At 34.0% G+C, this 21498-nt stretch overlaps 3 protein-coding genes, 1 long non-coding RNA gene and 1 pseudogene across 4 annotated transcripts; 3 read left to right on the plus strand and 2 right to left on the minus strand.

Moving 5' to 3' along the window:
• Positions 1 to 373: 373 nt before the first annotated feature.
• LOC146951143 (elongation factor G-1, mitochondrial-like) lies at positions 374 to 1299 on the minus strand. The gene is made up of 2 exons (XM_085748716.1): positions 810 to 1299; positions 374 to 717 (listed from the first exon to the last, which is right to left on the minus strand). The coding sequence occupies exons 1-2, from the start codon at positions 1297 to 1299 to the stop codon at positions 374 to 376; spliced, it is 834 nt and encodes a 277-aa protein (XP_085604842.1).
• A 1503-nt stretch (positions 1300 to 2802) lies between these two features.
• Positions 2803 to 5360, plus strand: LOC146951144 (protein FAR1-RELATED SEQUENCE 5-like; annotated as a pseudogene).
• A 5104-nt stretch (positions 5361 to 10464) lies between these two features.
• Positions 10465 to 12399, minus strand: LOC146951145 (uncharacterized). Its single transcript, XR_015025498.1, has 2 exons — positions 11731 to 12399; positions 10465 to 11090 (listed from the first exon to the last, which is right to left on the minus strand). It is a non-coding gene; the product is annotated as an uncharacterized LOC146951145 (long non-coding RNA).
• An 848-nt stretch (positions 12400 to 13247) lies between these two features.
• On the plus strand, positions 13248 to 16339 carry LOC146951146 (eukaryotic initiation factor 4A-11-like). The gene is made up of 5 exons (XM_085747113.1): positions 13248 to 13352; positions 14018 to 14087; positions 14167 to 14273; positions 14834 to 15264; positions 15517 to 16339. The coding sequence occupies exons 2-5, from the start codon at positions 14020 to 14022 to the stop codon at positions 16150 to 16152; spliced, it is 1242 nt and encodes a 413-aa protein (XP_085603239.1). The 5' UTR covers positions 13248 to 13352; positions 14018 to 14019; the 3' UTR covers positions 16153 to 16339.
• A 3739-nt stretch (positions 16340 to 20078) lies between these two features.
• Positions 20079 to 20926, plus strand: LOC146951147 (uncharacterized). Its single transcript, XM_085747114.1, has one exon. The coding sequence runs from the start codon at positions 20227 to 20229 to the stop codon at positions 20548 to 20550; it is 324 nt and encodes a 107-aa protein (XP_085603240.1). The 5' UTR covers positions 20079 to 20226; the 3' UTR covers positions 20551 to 20926.
• The last annotated feature ends 572 nt before the right edge of the window (positions 20927 to 21498 follow it).

Raw genomic sequence — 21498 nt, forward strand, 5'->3', positions numbered from 1 at the left:
AACATTACACTCATTTTATGTCCAAAATCTTAAGTGTCAGCACAATGAGCAGATTTTACATAAACATCAATCAACCTGTATCCATATATTATGATCCCATTTCTCAAAACATGTGACCACCAAGTACTGATCATAGCCATTCATAAGATTGCAATGCTAAGAATTAAGATGCCATAAGATTCAATCAAAAGAGTAAATATTCTAGCTCAAATTCAATGAACAATAAACGCTGAACCTCTTCAGAGGATGTGAATAACTGAAAGAGTAAAATATTTCCTGTAATAAAACAGATGCTACAATTTAATTCACCAAAACAAATAACATAGACTCCAAACATCAAGTCCATTGTAACCGCCAATTACCAACAATAAAACTAGGTCATGAAACGCTTGTGGATCATTCTGACAAAGGACTTGGTCTTCGAAGTCATCAACGCCTGCTCAATTTCTGGATCAAGTCCCAAAGCGAGCCAATGATTTTTCAAGGATTTTATGGATTTTAAATCTTCTTTAGAAGGATCAGGAAGATTCATTGGTGGCATAACATATCTAATGGTGCCATCAGAAAGCGTGTCCCCCGATTGACAAAACAGAGATTCGCAATGGAAGTCAATCATGGCCACAAGCTGCCCAGCACGAGCGTGTTTAATATTAAGCAAATTTGGAATATTTAAATCATCCTGGATAAGGAACAAACGATGCACCTTGTTTGTCTTTCCTGTTTCAGTATTAACAATGATATCCCCTTCATTAACAAAGTCCGCATAGATTCTTATATATATGTAAAGACAAGCTGAAAAGGATGATTGCCTAGCTTGAAACATAATGCTACAAGCGGACTTGAGGGGTTTCCTGGTAGCACAATCTTTTCCCCCATCACGTCTAAAGCATCAGTTGGAGATGGCAAGTACGTAACAATGGCATCTAAAAGGTTTTGCAAACTCGCTTTTTCAGAACTGCTCATGAATATTGGTGTAAACTTCAATGCCGTTGTAGCCCTACGAACAACTTCCTCGAGATTAGTAGATGATATAGGCATTCCGATGGAAAAAGCTTTAGCAAGCTTAATGGAAAAAGGTTTAGCAAGCTTGTAGTCGTCAACTGATATCAAAGTTCTTATGAGTTCCCATCTTTTTTTTAACACCAAACCTACCAAATGATTTGGAACTTTGGTGACAGTGGAGTTTCCATTTGAACCACAGAAAAAATATGCTTTGAACTGGACAATATCTACCAGTCCCTTAAATCTTTTCCCCAAGCCGATTGAAACTTGGATAGCAGCCATACGACGATTATGCATTTTAGACCTCAACTCATCGATCAGTTCCCAAGGTTCGGGTCCCTCGAGATGCAGCTTATCTACGAATATTAATTTGGGCATTTGATAACAGTCCATATGTTGATCCACATATTTATACTCTCCAGGCAGCTTAAGATTAAAAAAGATCAGGATGCCCCCATCCAATACACGCAGGGTGTTTTGGACCTCACTGGTAAAAACGCGTTTGTACTTGAGAGCCGATGATGTTTATCTGCAAGAATGATGATGTGTAATAACTCTAGTTAATTTATTTTTATTATATAATAACTCTAGTTAATGATGTTTAACGATTTAGAACATTAACTTTTAATTTTTTATATAAATGTATAATTTATAGATTCATATTATTAATGTCATGTTTCGATATCATAATATTATTTGGTTCTTGTTCTAACATGTGCAACATTACACATGTTAGAGTAACTAAAATGGGAAACCTTTTAATGAAAAACAAAAATTATTTATGAAAAAGATACATATTTAATATTAATATACAAGTTCCAATGCAAACTTATCAATTTAAACTTAACATGTGCAATGCAAATTTGCACATGTTAGAAAAAACTCATATTATTTAACATTTATTATTATTACTTGTGAGATACAATTAAGTTTTGATTTATTTAATATTATCAGAATCTTAATTGGACACAAGTATAAATCACATGTTTAATAATTTTTTGCACCTCAACTACACAACATCTCTGTTGTGTTGGAAAAAGATGCATATAATTGATAAAATAAAACAATTATTTTTGAAGAAAAATTGAAATTGAAACACACTCTAAACAAATCGTACATGCTTCATGGTAAATAGAAAAAGAAAGTAAAGTGATGGTGAAATGAAGATAAGGTGAGATAGAAAGTGAGTAATGGTTAGATTGTTTGTGTTACTCTGCGCGCTTATTGATGAATGAACTATTTATTTATGTTTTGGTATTTATGTTATTTTTTAGGTTCAAATATAACTAATGATGATGTTGAAACTTTATTTTAGATGGTTGAGAGATTAAGAAACAACACATGTGCATCCCCTAACCCACTTGGGTTGGCTTGGTGGTATTGGCTTGGGATTTGGGAGTGTGCTCCTCCTCGAGGTCTTAGGTTCGATTCTTTCCAGTGCCAATTTGGGTCGGCTACTTTAACTTCTTCAAAAAAAAAAAAATCACATGTGCATCCCCTTATTGTATTATTTTTCTCTAACTCATTTAACTTTTCATCTTCATCACGTCGTATGTAAAAGAATCACTCTCTGTCATCTGAAACTGAAAGACCATCATCCACCGTTTTATCTAGGTATGCCTTTATTATATTTGTTATGTTATTTGAATGCAATTTTCATCCAGAAGAATGTGAAACGCAAACGAGATCTTTCCATCTGTAATCAAACAAAACTAAAACAAATGAAAACAACAAATCGAAATGAGATTGAAACCGCCGCCACTCTTTGTTATGTTTGTGTTTTTTTCTTTATCTTTTGTAATGGTTATGGTAATATGAACAAACCAAAATCAAGATTAAAATAGAGAATAATTACACTTCATTAGGAATAGAAAGTAAACCTTGTCGATCAATTTCAATTTATTAGGATCAAATTTTAGGAAATTTAGGGTTTTATTTAAGGATTGAAGTAAACCCCTGCCATGGTTTACATATGCTCTGTTTTTTTTATAATGACAATACATATGTCTCTGCTTTTGATGTGGTATGTCTAGTGTTTTCTTTTAATATGTATCAGCTAGTGTTGTATCAGTTTTGTCAAAAAAAACTATTGTTGTATCAACTCTGTTTTTGGTAATATATTCAATAAAGTTTATTTTCCAATCCATTGACAATCGAGATAAGACTTATCAATTTTATCTTGCTTATAGTTTACGTGCGGACTTTAGAGTTAGAATAAGATGTGCAAACGAGAAGAATGACGTTAGTATATCGTCATTTAGGTTAGTTTGTTGTAAGGAAGGGCTACAGAATAAAGGAAAAAAAATATGCATATGAAGAAAAAATTCATAGAGCCGAGACTAGAACAAACTGCAAAGCAAGAATTTCACTTTCGGATAAAAATGGAAAGTTGGCCACCCATGAGTTTGTAGAAGAACATAATCACGATCTACTAATACCAAGACAACGTACGTGCTTCAGTTACATAGAAAAATAACTGAAGTACAAGCATATGAGGTTGATCTGGCCGGTGACGCTGGATTAAGGCAGAAGGCTACATTTCAACTTACGAGTACACATGCAGGGCATAAAGCGAATGTTGAATTTACACAAGTGGATGTAAGAAACTACATCATTGCAAAAAGACAAAGAAGTGTGATGTACGATGACGTTGGATGTGTTTCGTAATATTTTCAACAACAGTTGGTGGAGAATCCATCATTCTTTCATGCATATCAGATGGATATAAAAGAACCAATTACAAATGTGTTTTGGTGTGATGCAACTATGCTTTTGGATTACAGGTATTTTAGTGATGTTGTTTCATTGGACACCACATATTGTACCAGTCATGTCAATAGACCACTATAGAGGTACAATCATTTTTGGTGCAACACTAATGTTTGATGAGACAAGTGAGTCATTTAGATGGTTGTTTGATATATTGTTACAAGCACACAACAACAAAAAACCAAAGACGATCTTCACTGACCAAGATCAAGCAATGGCCAGGGCACTTGCAGATGTGATGCCCGAGACTCGTCATGATTTATGCATGTGACACTTGTTGCAGAATGGAGTTAAACATCTTGGGAGCTTAATGAAAGGGGAACATTTTTTGCTATTGAGATTGAAGCGGATTTTGAGAAAAAGGTTTGACTTGGTCAATGGTTATAATCTTCATGATAAAACTTGGATCATTTTAACTTATGCCATTAAGAAAAAATGGGTTGCATGTTTTATGAAGGAAGTGTTAACACTTGGCATGCGAAGTACACAGCTTGGTGAAAGTTTGAATTCTCACTTCAAATCTTGTATGAAACGGAATGTGGATATCCTACAATTATTCAAACATTTCAAAAGCGTCGTTGAGGAGAAGCCAGCAAATGAGCTGAGTTGCGTGTATGCATCCTCACATAAGCTTCCAAGGTTAGTATATGAAACTTCACCAATGCCAATCCAAATAGAAAAAGTACACACACACAATATTTGAGTTTTTTCAATCTGGGTTTAAGTTATTCTTAGCTTTATCTATATCATATAAACATGAATCTGACTCTCTTTGTGAATATGTCGTCACTAATGAAAACCACGAAAAATCTTGAAAAGTGTCATTTATTTGTGCTTCAACTTCCATTGCTTGTAGTTATATTTTAGGAAGGTGGACAAGAGATGCTAGTTGTGGTATTGTGCAAGATTTTAGAGGAAAGGAGGTTCAAGGTGATCCTAAGTTGTCTAGAAATCAAATGTTTAGACAAGTTGTCTCTAAGTTCATTAGAGCGACAACTGAAGCATCGTATAGTGAGGAATCCCTCAAGTCTGTTGATAATGGTGTAGTTGTCTTGTTCAAGAAAGTAATGGAGGATCACACACAAGCTATAAAAAATGGCGGTGATAACAACGATCATTCAACAGTTGTGAATTATGATGTTATGCAACCAAAGGGATTCAGGACACGACCCAGCTCAAGGAGAACTAAGCGACATAAAAGTTTTCTTGAGCAACAGTCTAAGCAAAAAGCTCGTGCACCTAAATGCGCTCCACCTCAAGGAAGAAGTTCCTAGGTATATAAGTCGATGTGTAGATTATTTGTTTTAGTTTTACATGTATTTTTTTTCTTATTTTAATTTTACATAATCATGTTAGGATAAAGAATTTACAACCCATATGGTCGATGGAGTTTCTTGTTCCGCACCTCCAACTTATGAGTTCCTGCTAGCACGTGAGGATCAATTCAGTTACACAACCATGTTGATGGTAATTTCATATCCTTTTCATAAAGAACTATCATTGTATTTACAAAAATCACCATACTAATTATTTGTTTGTTATTAATGTAGGCACCCCTTGATGATACAAATTTTGGAGCATTACTTTGATTGACCTCTGGTCTACATCGAAAGAAATGGAACCGATTTTTTATTTTTTATTTTGTAATTTCAAGTTGACAATATACATGTTTTGGAGACTAATTTTTGAAATTATCTGCTATTGCTCTCCTAAAGAAGATTCGATGTCTATGGATTTTTGTAACATAGAATTTGTTTTTTTATCACAATACTTTTGGTGAAAGCCTCATTGAATGCAATGAACAAGCATATTTTGCCTTAGTGAATGCAATGAAAGCCTCATTGCTCTGTTCCTGATTGTCACTGTATTTTTTTAACAATTACAAAACAAGTCAGTTTGTGTTTGTCACTATATTACAAACAGACTATATTTTTTCTTCTTCACAGATTGATAGAAATGCATAGGAACACAAACATGGTTTCTCATTAATTTTTTACTAAACAATATTGTCACTAGTTTTCTTTTCACATAAACAATTTCAAGTCAATTCATACTAATTTGTCTTTCATACTAATCTTCCTCAGTATTGTCACTAGTTTAGTGAGAATATCCCACCAATACTCTTCCTGTCTTTCATACTAATCTTCCTCAAGTCAATTCAGCTTCAACTTTTTGGTCACCACCATAGCTTATATTTCTCATACTAACCAAATAAATGAATCTAATTTCATCAAAAAATTCAGCACAACAAGATCTTCTTGTTCAAAACAACCTTAAATCATCTTAACTATGTCTCTTTTCTTAATCCTTAACATAACACTATTACTTTTGGTCTTCAGTTTCATCAACTGAATTTGTTTATAATAGAAACTTCAACTCAACAAAGATAAACCTTAATGCAAATGCAACAATTCAAAACTCAATCCTCACTCTTACGAACGAAACATTTTTCTCAACTGGTCGTGCTTTTTTCCCTCGAAAAATACCAACAAAACCAAACAAAAACTCTTCAGTTTTTCTTTTTACGGAGGAGGTGAATTGCCGACGGCGGCGAAGCAGAGGACGGTGCCGGAGAGAGGTGACGGCGGTGCAGCGGAGGACGACATCAGAGAGAGGCGACAGCGGTGCACTTGTTGACGGCTGTGCACTTGTTGATGGCTGGGTAATGTTCTTGTTCCTTCTTCTTGCGTTTTCCCCTTTTCTGTTCTAGAAATTCAATTTTTTCCTTTTTTTAATTTTTAAATAAGCACTGCCACATGGTAGGTTTTTACTGGTACAAAGGCACATGCCTTTTTCGCGTTAAAGACACTGAAGTGCTCCCCAGTTTCTTCATGCAATTTTCATTTTTAAGCTAGACATATGTTGTTGCCTTTTTGGAAAATTAAGCTATATATATTATGTTAGTAATCAACGATGTTTTGCTTCATTTAGTAGGTTTCTTCAGGTAATTTTTATTTTCTTGCTAGACATATAGTGTGGCCAGTTGGAAATTATTAATCTATTTTGTATTTTTTTTAAAGGTAAATATCAGTATTTTTTTAAGGAGGTAAATGTTAGTAGGTTAAATGTTATGTTAATATTTTTTTTTTAATTGTCGAAACTTGAACCTTAAACTTTTTAATTCATTCATTTAATTCCCTAGTTCAAACCAGTTGAGCTATTGATGTAGTATTTTTATACGATCAAAAGTAAGTATTACATGTATTGTCTCCTCATGGACTAGTGCGATATCACGGACCGTTCGACACCAGTTATCATCTTAAGTTAAAGATTGATTGTTTGTTTGTTTAGAACTAAGTTAACTATTTTGTGAAAATAAAAGTCGAGATTAATAAGGCGTGAAACTTGTTAGGAATAGAGTTCCTTGATCAAGCATCACACATAACCTAGAGATCATATATGGATTCTAGCTTTTCTTTGATATTATCACGTATCCCTCGACAATATCATTTGTGTAACACCCATAATAGACGTATCTAGAAAGTCTAGCATGTGCGTTAGTTTAGTATTGGATACATAGAAATTTACAACATTAAAACTTCGAATGAATAATTTTATACAACAAATGTGTTTGTACAACATAAATACTACTTAACTCTTAATAAATATACAGTATGCAACCTTGAATATCCATACATCCTGCAGCGGTACAAACGAACACTTGTCGCATCATCCATTCGGCTACTAGCTTGCTAAACCAACCTGATACCTGGAACAAAATAAGGATTGGGATGAGACATAATGTCTCAGTGAGTTCCACCTAATCCTAGGCTATAGGCAACCACGGGGGAAACCTACGGTCACCACGTGTCTAATTTACAACCTAACGGTTGATTATACGTGTGTGGGGACTGGCATGCTTAGACGGTGGTGCATACTAGGGCCGTCATAATTCATCTTACTTGTTATAGGCTTACTATCATACGTGTCATGGCGATCAAGGGATCCTAGGACCGCTAACTCAAGATACGTTAAACGCATCAAGACTTAACATAACATATTCATGACACAATCCTAAACCGGACGATTAGGGGAACCTAAGATCGTCATCGGCATAACATTCTTTACTTGATCTATTTCATAACTTGTACTTAACATAAACATACATGATCATAAACATATCATACATAATCGCGTCTAAGTTTATTATTCATTATGTTAGCGTTGAACAAACATTATTATCTTGGTTCATTTTACGGATAGTCCCGGGTGGAGTAACCCCGAGAACAATCCCATACATGACCGATGTACGTACATCGGACTCCCTCGGTGTCGTGCGGGTCCCTTGCGGCTTAAACCGTTCCCCTTAGGTCGAGAACCTCCCGTATCCCCCTAGCGTGGATAACAAGAGACACGAGCACCTACGTCTTGCTTATTTCAGTGACATGCGGGTCCCTTACGGCTTGAATCGTTCCCCTTAGATCGAGAACCTCTTGTATCCCCCTGATGTGGATAGCAAGAGACATGCCACCTACTTATTAGTCATGGTCTTGTCGTATACATAAATTAAACATGTACATACTTGATCGTTTACCTCGGAACCTTAATCGAACCGATTAGTGGTAAACTCTTACTTATTCATATACATACCTAATCATGGTGGAGTGATTGACTAATCAACCCACACTTATCATGCTTACTAACTTATTCTTGTTCATGTGCGAATATATAATTCGCATCCTATCATTCTAGGAATTCATACTAACTTGCTAGTTCTCGACGACTATGTCGAGGTTCTAGTTTTCCTTTGCTTAATGATTTGCTTACTACCCGATTCAAACATAACATTCTCATTTACCATGCTTCACCATACTTGTCACATACTCATTTCATTATAAAGAAATCTCCTTTCAAAGTTTAACAATTAGGATCTTGGTTTGAGGGGTTTATTTCTCTTAAAAAGACTGCACGAGAAAAACCGCTCGCGAAATGCCGAAACGACCTGAGGCGAACAAAACAATGGGTTCCCCCACTGTGTTGCTCGCCTAGGCGAGTAAAATTGCTGGGGAGGCGAGCTCTTACTCGCCATGGCGAGTTGGGGGCGAGCAGGACCCCCTGTTCGGCCTTCTAGCTCGCCTTGCGAGCAGTTTACTCGCCGTGGCGAGCTGTGACAGTCCAGCAACTTCAAAATTGATATTTTTGACTTAAAAACCTCAAACCAAGCATCTCCAAGTGCTATATGACCCTTAGGATCATTAGAAACCTATAAAAACAGTCATGGAACAAGTACATACAAGTATTGCAAGCATGGCAAGAAAAAGGGCAACTAACTTACACTTAAAATCCTAGAATTCATATAGTTTTCTTACTTGAATGAAACACATAAACCAAGGGTGGTAAGCTATCTAAGGAACTCACCTAATATGTTTGCATTTGATTCCCAAGCTTACAAGCATCAATCACCACTTCCCATCTTCTAAAACCCTAGCTTGATCCTTTTTGCTCCATTTGTTCAAACCACTTCAATCTTGTTGTTTCCTTGCAATACAAAGCATCATGTTCTTTACTTAATCATGAAGAAACCATACTTGAATCAATAATGAAACCATAGCATAAACATATCCTAACCTCATGAAATTCTTTACTTAAGGAGGAGTGGTAAAATCATCTCCAACCAAACTTCATGTTGCTTCCCTTAATCTTGCTTAGTCTATAACATGTACAAAACTCAACTTCCAACACAACCTTCACTCAAATCCAACCAAACCCTAATTTCAAGAGAATCCCTTTGTGAGAAAGAGTAGGGATAACAATCCAATCCATCTTCATAATCATTCTTTGATCAAGGGAAAAACCATAACATAAATAAGCTCAAGCTCCCACTTCCAAGGATCAAACCCCAACCTTGAAACTCTCTTAAGAGAGGAGAAGAATTGGAAACAAGCTTCATCCAAGTGACCAATCACTTGAAGGATAATATAGGAACCAAAACTTGATTGTGGATCTTGAGGAGAAAGATTTGGTGACATGGTGAGGTGAGAAGAGAGGGAGAGATCGATGGAGAGAAGAAGAGAGAAGGAAGAGCAATATTCTTTCTCTCTACCCTAGAGAGAGAAAGACAAGTGTGGAATGAAGATATTTTGGCCCCAAATGATATAAATATTCCCTTGACGTGCAATTACCAAAATACCCTTTGTCTTAAGCGTGCTAAATACGACTCTGAGACTTAGCTCGTATTTGACTGTTATCACTTAATAATATTCTCCATAAACTTACTTTACTTTACATTAATCCTCTGACGCGTTTAACAGGTATAATCTGATACTGACAGGCAGGATATTACAATTTGTGTCCAAATAATATTGTGACTTCAATTGTATCATTTAATCGTCGATGTTTCAAACTATTAAACGATCCAAGAGTCGGTCTTATCATTTAATCGACGATTTCTCAATCTATTAAATGATAAGAAAGCTTTAAGTTTGGATACAAAGAGTGATTAACAAAACATCAATTCCATGTCTAGAATTTATGTATTGATAGATGATTATTCTAAACCTAGATTCAAGAGTATTTTTCAATCACAATTAAATCAAACATAAACAATAAAGTGCAAGAATAATCTCAATATCAAATTAAATGCTAGAACCGTATATTTAAAGATCAAAATATTACATGCTTAGCTAAAATCAAGTACCTCTAATCCCAACAATGGAGATTTAGCTACTCATTGTCATGGAAGCTTTGCAAGAATGAATTGAAATAGAAAGATTCATTACAACTTTGTGATTTCTCAACAAATGAGGAAGAATCCACCTTCTATCACTCTCACTCTATGAAGAACAAGCCCTATCTCTCTCTCTCTCTCTCTCTCTCTCTCTCTCTCTCACTCACTCTCTCTCTCTCTCTCTCTCTAAAGCTATTGCCAAGTATTCTATGAGATTCTAAGATATATAAATGAAATGATCAAGTGGGCTTTTATAGGAATTATGTTCTGCATCAACTCGCCTCGCGAGTAACTTCATTCGCCATGGCGAATTGAGGTTTCTTCACCAGTGGGTTTGTGCCACTTCAACTCTTGGGAGTTTAGGCCGCCCAAACTCGCCTCTCAAGTAATATCGTTCGCAATGGCGAACTCTTGACCTCCTTACTCACCTTCCACACGCCATTGCGAGTTGGTGGCGAGGACTTACTGGAACTTAATGGAATTGCTCGCCATCCACACGCCATTGTGAGTTGGGGGCAAGTACTTTCTGGAACTTACTGGAATCGCTCGCCTCTGACTCACCTTTGATCTCCTTTTGCTCGCCATTGCGAGTAGACTTTTGTACTTCTTCTTTGTTTTTCTTCTTGCTCAGTGTCTTGCTTGAGTCAATTTCCTGCATAATTGGTTAAAGTAAGATAGATAAAGCGTAAAAGGGCAATTATTGATTTTCTCTCGGCTTTTCCCTGAATAACTTGCAAAACAAGTAACAAAAGTGCCTTGAATATTCGTTTAAATTACTACTTTCTGGCACTTATCAGCTATCCAACCTGATGTGATATAAACTCTTTCTTGAATCTTACTTGAATTTTTTTCTTTCCATTGCGTGTGATGTGCTTTACTTCTTGTGGATCATCATTTGAACTATCAATATCAAGACGTACAATGACTCATACTCCAAAATATAGATGAAAAAAATGTCTCATTAATCTTTGATATATAAAATATGGAAGTTTCTTGTTAAAAAAAAAAAGATAAAGAAAATCATGAGAATGATTGATAGTGCAAAAGCTCCTACATTAATCTATTTTGCCATCTCCTACATCATGAGAATAAAATTGGCTAGCATCTTCACAATTATTGGAATAGTCTATTAAATAATGAAAGGCAAAAGTCTAATTAGAATTACTACAATCAAATGCTAGATCGTGAGTTGAACTAATGCTACCGAAAGATATAGTGTTGTAACCTTAAATCCATGGTTGGATTAACTTTTTTCCCTAAAGTTAGACTTAGTCTTAGAATGCAATGCTTACATGATTGTCCCCCCTTGAACTTCTTGCTGATCCTATTCCAATCCTGATGTGTGCTTAAGCCATTCCAATTCAGCAAATTGCTACACTACATACTGGTTGCCACTGTTTTCACCCTCATATAGCCATAGCCTCATTCACCATGAACCATGAGCTCAGTCTCTAGAACCTTGCTTCCATTACTTAAAAAATTGGGAAGGGTCTTGTATGAGCATCAAATAGTGAGAAGCCAAACTCCATTTCAAAATTCAAAAGGCCATTTACATCATACGATCCACATCACCAGTTTGTAAAATCAACGCACGCCACATAAAGAGCTACGAAAACCTAACAAACAATTGTTCAACAAAAACAAAATAATAAACAATATTCTCTACAAAAACCTCCACATATATTTCATAATCTACAATCTACAATACTCTACAAATATTCAAGTTCATATTACAGGTTTCCCTATTTAGGGCAGGCTTGAATTGACTTATTACGAGCTTATGTGAACTTATCTATTAACATAAGTCATTTAATGGTGTTCGGGTGAATCAATTAAAAGATCTTATCACAATCTTATAAGTCTCTTCTGCTGTATTTTGATAAGCTCTCATTATTAGCTAATACATTGGCTTAACACGGAGTTTAAGAATAATGCTGCTTATCCCGTTACCCCACTACCCGTTTTTGGTGGGAATGCATGAATTGTGATTTGGTTTAAAATAGCATCGGGACAAATTCTTGATGAATAGCATCGGGACAAATAGCATTACTGAATGGACACAAACATGCTCTTTTCTACTTACATGAAAGTGCATAATAACTTCATTTATATCTTAATTATATTTTATAACAAATTTTTAAAAGATTTATTCTATATTTTTTACCTTAACATAACGTCAGCCATAGCTATCAATAAAAAATCATTGATATTTTCAAGAAAAACTGTTTATAAAAAATTAATAAAATCATCAAACTCAAATGCCTAATTTTTTTGGTAGACTGACAAAAGAAAAAATCCCTAAAAATAGGGCTCAACCTGGGACATCAAGCCTCAAAACTGACTTTATATAAGTTACAAGCGATTCTTAAATACAAAAAAAAAAAAAAATAAATAAGAAAGATTACGAAATAAATAAACTGTCTATTTTGAGTTTTACATTATTATTAAGGATATTTGGATCAGATGATAAAAGTTTTCATCCAATTCTTCAAAAAAAAAGTTTTCATCCAACTTAATTAGAGGTCCTTGAATCCAACTTTACTTCAAAAAAAAAATCAATGATAAATCTTTTAAAGGATAGTTTTACATCGATTATGGTCCCACCTGGTTCAAGAATTTTAGAGGATACCAACATCAAATAAAATAAAAAAAATAAAATATGAAACTAGGGGTATTTTGGAGATGAAAACTAAATTTTGTTCTTTTTTGGGGTGCAATCAGCAAATCCTAGTAGTAGTAGAATACATACACACACTACAAATAAAAAGCACACATATATAACCTAAATCTCTCTCTCACTCTTCCCTTCAACTCCACGGCGCAGATCCGAGGAGTTTGGGAAACCCTAATTTTCAATCTTTCTTCGATCCTATTCTCTCTTCAATTCTCTCTTCTTCGCTCACTCCACAAGCAGGTATACGTATCTCAATTCTCAATTTCTCCCCAATTTTCATTCTTTTAGATTTTAATCTGCTTTTTTACTTTTAAATCATGAACTTTTGTGTTTTGAATCTGAGCTTGATCTGATTGCTTTTTTACGAATGTCCAAGTTCTGATTTTTGAAATCAATCACGATTAACACAAAAATTCAATTTTTATTATTAGTTTGTTTTGATTTGTGGTAAGGTTTGTTGTATGCAGTTTCTTATAGAAGTTATGATTTTTGAAATCAATTATTTTTAACACAAAAACAAAAGCAAAAATCAATTTTTATTATTATTTTGATATGATTTGTTGTAAACTGAGTTTTACCTTAAGATTTGAATCATCTCATGGAGGATTTGTTGTTTTCTGATTGGTGCTTTTTCATGTGTTTATTTGTTTATGTTATGTAGAGTAATGTTTGATTTTTTTTTTTTTTTTTGTAAATTTGGAGGATCTGTATTGTTTTGAAATTCAATTTTTTTTTTAAATCATGGAATTAAAAAATTTAGCTTTATTAGAACTGCCCTTGTGTTATGTGTTTTCTTGCAGTGATATCTGGGGATGCCTTTGTTGTTGGTTTATTTTTGTAGAATATGTTCTTTTTGTTGTATATCTGTTGAATTTTTACCTAAAGTGTACTGTTTTGTTCTATAGTCATGGCAGGTTTAGCTCCGGAAGGTTCACAATTTGATACCAAGCAGTTTGACACTAAGATGAATGAATTGTAAGTAAGGAAGTAATGCATGATTTTTGTCTGTATTATATTCTGTAAATCATGAAGTAATGCATAATTTTAATTACAGGCTTTCCACTGAAGGACAAGAATTCTTCACCTCATACGATGAAGTTCATGAAACTTTTGATGCAATGGGATTGATAGAAAATCTTCTGAGAGGCATATATGCTTATGGTATACAAATGACTTTTCCTTTTTTCTTTAAGCCCTTATTAAGCATGTATGATAACAGTGTCAGTATGCAATTAGCATTAACCCAATTAGTGCCTATCACAATTTTTTAATCCTTTTGGCAAAAGTTTAAAAATTAATTGGGTGCTGGACTAGCTATATTTTGAAAACTCTTTAAAAATCATGGACATTTATTTTTAGACAGGGGGCTTGGCAATTAATTAATTAACTCAAGGTTATATAATGGGTTTGACTTGACCCCTTGATAGTTGTCACTATATAGCCCCATGCTTGTCATTGGTATATATAAACAATTTCGAGGGCAGCTACTTCTTTTCTTTAATCGCATGTTCGGAAAGTTATGTTTTGTAAATTTCTGTTTCTTAATATTCAAATTTTAGACGATTAAAATTGTATTTTCTTAACCGTTCTTATTACGTTTTAACCTAAATACATCTATACACTGTAGTAGTACTAGTATTTCATTTTAAAGAATATTGAAACTTTTTATGCACTTGACCTCACTAGCATACCATGTGTGATGTTCTGTTCTTGTGCTTAAGGTTTTGAGAAGCCATCTGCAATACAGCAAAGGGGAATTGTTCCTTTTATCAAGGGTCTCGATGTGATTCAGCAGGCTCAGTCAGGAACTGGAAAGACAGCGACGTTCTGTTCTGGAATTTTGCAGCAGCTTGATTATGGTTTGGTTCAGTGCCAGGCTTTGGTTTTGGCCCCAACAAGGGAGCTGGCACAGCAGATTGAGAAGGTTATGAGAGCACTTGGTGATTACCTTGGTGTTAAGGTTCATGCTTGTGTTGGTGGCACTAGTGTTCGTGAGGATCAGCGTATTCTCCAAACTGGTGTCCATGTTGTTGTTGGTACTCCTGGACGTGTGTTTGACATGCTGCGAAGACAGTCTCTTCGGTCAGATTGCATTAAAATGTTTGTTTTGGATGAAGCTGATGAAATGCTTTCACGTGGTTTCAAGGACCAGGTGTGTTAGATTTCTGATTGTTGGAACTGAATTTGGTTGGAGTTGGGTTTCTGATTGTTTGTTAGAACTGAATTTGGTTGAAATGTTTTTTTTTTTGTTGCGCTCTCATGCACATGTTTCATGCATGTTATGTCTCACTACTTTTCCATATTCTATAACCCTTTACCTTCATTTGACCTACTTCTCACCAGATGAATTGATCTTGTTTTAAATAACTAACAGTTGATATTCTTATATGTTTGAAAAATGCAGATCTACGACATCTTCCAGTTGCTGCCACCCAAAATTCAGGTTGGAGTGTTCTCTGCTACAATGCCTCCAGAGGCTCTGGAGATCACAAGGAAGTTCATGAATAAGCCAGTTAGAATTCTGGTAAAGCGTGATGAATTGACCCTTGAGGGTATCAAGCAGTTCTACGTGAATGTTGACAAGGAAGAGTGGAAACTAGAGACATTGTGTGATCTTTATGAGACTCTGGCCATCACTCAGAGTGTCATTTTTGTGAACACAAGGCGCAAGGTGGACTGGCTCACTGACAAGATGCGAGGCAGAGACCATACTGTCTCAGCCACCCATGGAGACATGGACCAAAACACTCGTGATATCATCATGCGTGAATTCCGCTCTGGCTCTTCTCGAGTTCTCATTACCACTGACCTTTTGGCCCGTGGTATTGATGTTCAGCAAGTGTCTCTGGTCATAAATTATGATTTGCCTACCCAACCTGAAAACTATCTCCATCGTATTGGGCGAAGTGGGCGTTTTGGAAGAAAAGGTGTTGCTATCAACTTCGTCACATTGGAAGATGCAAGAATGCTGGCTGATATTCAGAAGTTCTATAATGTGATCGTAGAGGAACTGCCTTCAAATGTTGCTGATCTACTCTGATGAGTTAATTTTTGTTCTTTGTTAAGTCATCGGGGGGCTTTTTAGTTTTTGACAAGTGCTATTTTCTGCTCATTTTCTTTTACAATTTTTACCCATTAGAGTTCAAAGACATCTGACTCTATTTATAATGGATTCTATGAATTTTGTTTAATCACTTAATTATTAGGGTGCTCTAGACCTTTTTTTATTTCTGTCTTGTGTATTTCTTTTCCTTAAATTTAAACCTTATGCTAGCAACCCTTATTTATATCATACATGTCACATGAATCTGTGTCTACATCTAAGAAATATTTGTTTAATGCATGATTTGTCGCATTTTAGTTTATTTCCATGACTACTATTTACTTTATCTAAAATAAGGGGTGATCTAAAGCAGAGATTTAGTTCAGTTGTGTATGGGGGCATTTGCCAAAAGATAGTATCTCCTTTCTTGTTTTTTCACATTTTTTTTGAGATGAACCTCTTTAAAGTGGGAGGATTTTTTAAATCAGCTCCAAGGTACTAGTCCTGCATTCAGATTCGAATGGGGCTCATTCTAGGCTAGTAATTTCGTTTGGATACAGTGGTTCTTTTATATTTCAGCTTCTAGGTAGAATTTACTCTGGAGTTAAAATCAATAATATTTGAAAACATCAAAATCAATTTTATTAAGCATTGATAATAATTTATTTATCTAAAGCATATGACAATGATCAACACTTGCTGATTTCTCTGTTCACTTCGCAAGTTTGTTTCTCTTAAGAGTAATTTGCTTTCCCTCTTTTAATACTTTCGGAAGATTTGGTGATTCAATCCCCTAGTAAAAATGCACTCCGTGAGTGTCCAGCCACATTGCAAGAGCTCTCCAGTTTCCACCTTATCAGTGTGAATATCATACTGACATGTCTATATCTACAACGTTGGGAATTTGTTACTGAACCAACTATTGAAACATTGTATTTGAAATTGTGTATTCAACTATTGCATTTAATTAAAGCATTTTGATAATACCATAAAAAGGGAACCAAAGAACAAGATATTATCTTGTTCCATTCTATTTATGTCAATGCCTACTTCACTACTATATAGTAACTTAGTTGGATTGTTCACCCTAAAGTTAGGCTCTTGATGCATCAGGATGCATCATTATTCAAAATAATAGAGTCAAAATTGCTTTCATAGATGAATCATTAAAGTACTGTTAATTTGACTTTTTTGTCAAGTAAATCTTAAAGTGGGACTTTGCTATTAGTACGCACATAATTGCTTTTGCTTACACTTGTGAAAAAACAATGAATTCTGTATGCACTTTCGGCCAAAACTTGAAAGTGAAGTTTATGGAAAATTCGTTGATCAGCTTACAGAGAAAGTTGTTCATAACTTATAGACATGAATAAAAGCTACTGTCCAAAGTCCAACCACTTGATGCTATGATAGAGAGCAACATTTTCATTCAATTTTACTCGGCAATAGTTGCCTTTTCTAATTAGTATTTTCAGGGAAAATAAACCAATCACTTTTAAATTTTTGAAGGGTAAACCAATCACTTTTAACATCTAGGGAACTAGGGCACTATACGAGATATGGACCACATCCAAAAGTGTCAATTAGACACACTCTTTTATGAGTGAATGTATAAACCATAATGTTAGAATTAAATTAAAATATTGATTGGGCCTTTGGCCCTCTTTTGTACCAAATTTTTTTTTACAAAAAATTAAAATATTGATGAAATGCAAGAAAGTAGGATTATTGGCGATTCTCCTTTAGTAAATTCTCTGAAAGTGTTAAGTTGAAGAGATATTAGGAAAAGAATTAGTTGAATATAATCACATGCATGTTTTCACGTCGGTATCAAATACCAACACGTGTCGGATATCAAACATACATTCCATTAGAAGTGTCGGTGTTACATAATATATAATATAGATATAAGGTATTTTCAAGAAGTAAAATTGTGGGGTGTGTGGAGTTGGTTATCCTTTTAAACATCATAGTGTTTTCATGATTGTCCATTAATTTGTATTTTTGTTAGGGGAATTTGTTAATTTGAACTGAAGTTAATAGGCAGTAGGTTAAAAGGGTCTATCCATTAATTTGTATTTTTGTGAAAAGACCAATTTCTCTTTGGCAGCTTCCCACAATCGATTTTAGCACTACAACAACGTGTGAAAGCTAGTCAAACCAAAAAGTCACATACAATTCTACTCTGTTAAGCAAACTTGGATAAGTCTCAACCCCACAGACACTGTTTCCATCAAATAAAACAACAGATTAAAGACTAAAATCATCTTCAACTGCCTCCAGCTAAAAAGATTTAATCATATGACTTAACTAATACTTTGATGCATAAAAGATGTATCTGGCCTTAATTTAATCATTTATTTAATACTCTCAAATTATTACCTAATTTGACAGAAGAAAATGAAGTAATTTCACAATTTCTTCAAAAATAAACTAAGACAAATGATAACGAGTGTCCCCTTTTAAAACCTTTAAATGATACTCCCTCCGTCCTATATTAAGTGACACGGTTGACTCTATCACAAATACCAATGCATATTTTTTATCTTTAATATCTTTAATTATCTATTATAAAAAATTATGAAAATTTAATATTTGAAAAATATTCATCGAGACGAATCCAACATCTTATTTGATATTATTTATCTTTGTATATTAGTAGAAAAACATGGTCAAAATATGTCAGGTCAATGGTGCACATTGTGAACTTGGTTATCTAATATAGGATTGAGGGAGTAACTTTTTATAAAAGTCAGTGTGATCAGTGCATTATAAATTGAAATATTTTACTTTTTTTATGAATTTTTTTTTATTTTAGAATTTTTAAAGAATGTCTCAGGGATACTCGTTAATAAAACTCATAAACTAATGGAGTGTACTTTAGAAGACGAAAACTAGAACTTAATTAGTACTCCCTCCGTTTCAAAATATATGTCCAAGTCAACTACTTCACATATGTCAATGCACAATTTTGACTGTTAATATCTTTAATTATCTAAAGTAAAAAATTATAAAAATAATATTTTGAAAATATTTGTCGACACAAATCAAACAACATCTTACATGCTAATATTTGTATTTATACATTAGTAAAAAAGTATAGTCAAAGTAAGTCAAGTGAATAGCGCACATTGCAAAAATTGGACATGTATTTTGAAACTGAGGGAGTATGTGAATTGAAGTTAGCAAGAAAAAGCCATAAATGATCCTAATAATAGTATACAATTAGAACCAACATCCTCCCGCACACGCACAAGTGGTAGTTTGGTAGATATTTGAATCTCTTAACCATTTAATTCAGGTTCTACTCCCTCCGTCCCTATATGTAAACACCCTTTTATTAGAGGGAAAGGGTGGTTACATATAAGGACGGAGGGAGTATATATGATACATGTCGAAAAATATATGTTGGGAGATGTCAATCTCTTAAATTGATCTCAAATATCTCGAGAGATTAATCTCCTTAGTTAACTTGGTTTATTGATATATATATATATATATATATATATATATATATATATATATATATATATATATATATATATAGACATATACACACACACACACATACACACAACTAGAAAACGGCAAATCCATCAACCAAACCATTTCTTTTAACTTATACCCTCTTGCCTTGTCTTAAAACACAACCTCATTTTTTTCTCCCTCTTGGTTATTCTTGTTCCCATCATGGAATTCAGATCAAAGTCATGCTTTTATTAGAGGGAAAGGGTGGTTACATATCAGGACGGAGGGAGTATATATGATACATGTCGAAAAATATATGTTGGGAGATGTCAATCTCTTAAATTGATCTCAAATATCTCGAGAGATTAATCTCCTTAGTTAACTTGGTTTATTGATATATATATATATATATATATATATATATATATATATATATATATATATATATATATATATATACACACACACACACACACACACATACACACAACTAGAAAACGGCAAATCCATCAACCAAACCATTTCTTTTAACTTATACCCTCTTGCCTTGTCTTAAAACACAACCTCATTTTTTTCTCCCTCTTGGTTATTCTTGTTCCCATCATGGAATTCAGATCAAAGTCATGCAGAGATGAAAAGCTACAAATTGAAGGTAAGGTGACCCCAACTAGCATGCAAGAACTGAGATGTTACAGTGCTAATTATGTTTATAATCCAAACCTGGCATGTAATAAAGAGGTGAAAATGAAGAAAGGGAAAATCCCATCAAAGAGTTGGAGCTTCATGAATGATCCTGAATTGCAGAGGAAGAAGAGAATTGCTGGCTACAAAATGTATGGTGCTGAAGGGAAAATGAAAGGGTCTCTAAGAAAGAGTCTCAGGTGGATCAAAAATACTTACACTCAAGCTATGTATGGATGGTGGTGAAATGGTTATTAATGTGTATTTTATTTAATTTCTTGTTTCTTTTCATTTCTTGCATGTAACTCCGTCATAGCCTTAATGAGTATCTTTTTAGCTTATGTTTGATATTGAGTATGTCAGAATCACGGCGACCAACTACGATTTTTCAAAAACGGCACTTTATAACTTCTGCAAAATCAAGGCGAGTCATCGTGATTCTGACAAACCTACTGTAATATCAAACATACACTTAGTAGCTGCTAAAATTCATAATACTCAGTTCTGAATTAAAATGAGACATTACTTGGTTTGAACTAGAGTTTGATTAATTAGTTTGTAATTTTCTTTAGTTTTGATAACTAGTGGTTTCATTAATAATATCCGTTATCTAAGTCAAAAACTGGATTTGTTTTGTGAGAATTCAACACTCTTTTTGCTTTATCATTTCTAGATTGAATGATTAAAGTTTTCTTTATTCAAACCTTTGCACCGCACCGCTGTTGTCTTTGAATGATTAAATTTTCAATCATTCTGTTATTCAATAAATTAAAAACTAGGTTTTTCTTGTTCTAAATAGAAGATAAGATGAAATTCGTTCATTAAAACTAGAGTAAATTTTCGAATTAGTTCCCGACTTTATATAACACTATCAAATAGGTCTATGACTTATATGAATATTTCAAAAAAGTTCACGACTCGGTCAAATTTTATTTTTATTGGTCCTTTAAAAAATATGTCAAAGGAGTAAATTGATAGTAAACGGATAAACTTAGGGACAAAATTGATGGTAAGTTATTAAAATCTAAAAACTTAATTGCCAGGAAGTGGTTAAATATAGAGATCGACTTGATAATTAAATTGAATGATCTTTTTAAAATACCAAAAATCTTAAAGACTTATTTGAAAGTGCACTAAATATAGTGATCTTTTTAAAAACTCATAATCTTAAAGACTTGTTTGAAAGTGCACTAC

The sequence above is a fragment of the Medicago sativa genome, chromosome 2 (genome assembly GCF_051527215.1).
Source record: "Medicago sativa cultivar Bolivia chromosome 2, Bolivia_mono, whole genome shotgun sequence".
Taxonomy (NCBI): Eukaryota; Viridiplantae; Streptophyta; class Magnoliopsida; order Fabales; family Fabaceae; genus Medicago; species Medicago sativa.

Bases quoted from the DNA above. Each gene is read 5' to 3' on its own strand.
- LOC146951143 (XM_085748716.1), bottom strand. From the start codon at position 1,299: ATGCATAATCGTCGTATGGCTGCTATCCAAGTTTCAATCGGCTTGGGG. The intron at 718-809 runs GCAATCATCCTT...ATACTGAAACAG, and splicing joins AGCATTATGTTTCAAGCTAG to GAAAGACAAACAAGGTGCAT.
- LOC146951146 (XM_085747113.1), top strand. From the start codon at position 14,020: ATGGCAGGTTTAGCTCCGGAAGGTTCACAATTTGATACCAAGCAGTTT. The intron at 14,088-14,166 runs GTAAGTAAGGAA...TTTTAATTACAG, and splicing joins GACACTAAGATGAATGAATT to GCTTTCCACTGAAGGACAAG. The intron at 15,265-15,516 runs GTGTGTTAGATT...TGAAAAATGCAG, and splicing joins CACGTGGTTTCAAGGACCAG to ATCTACGACATCTTCCAGTT.
- LOC146951147 (XM_085747114.1), top strand. From the start codon at position 20,227: ATGGAATTCAGATCAAAGTCATGCAGAGATGAAAAGCTACAAATTGAA.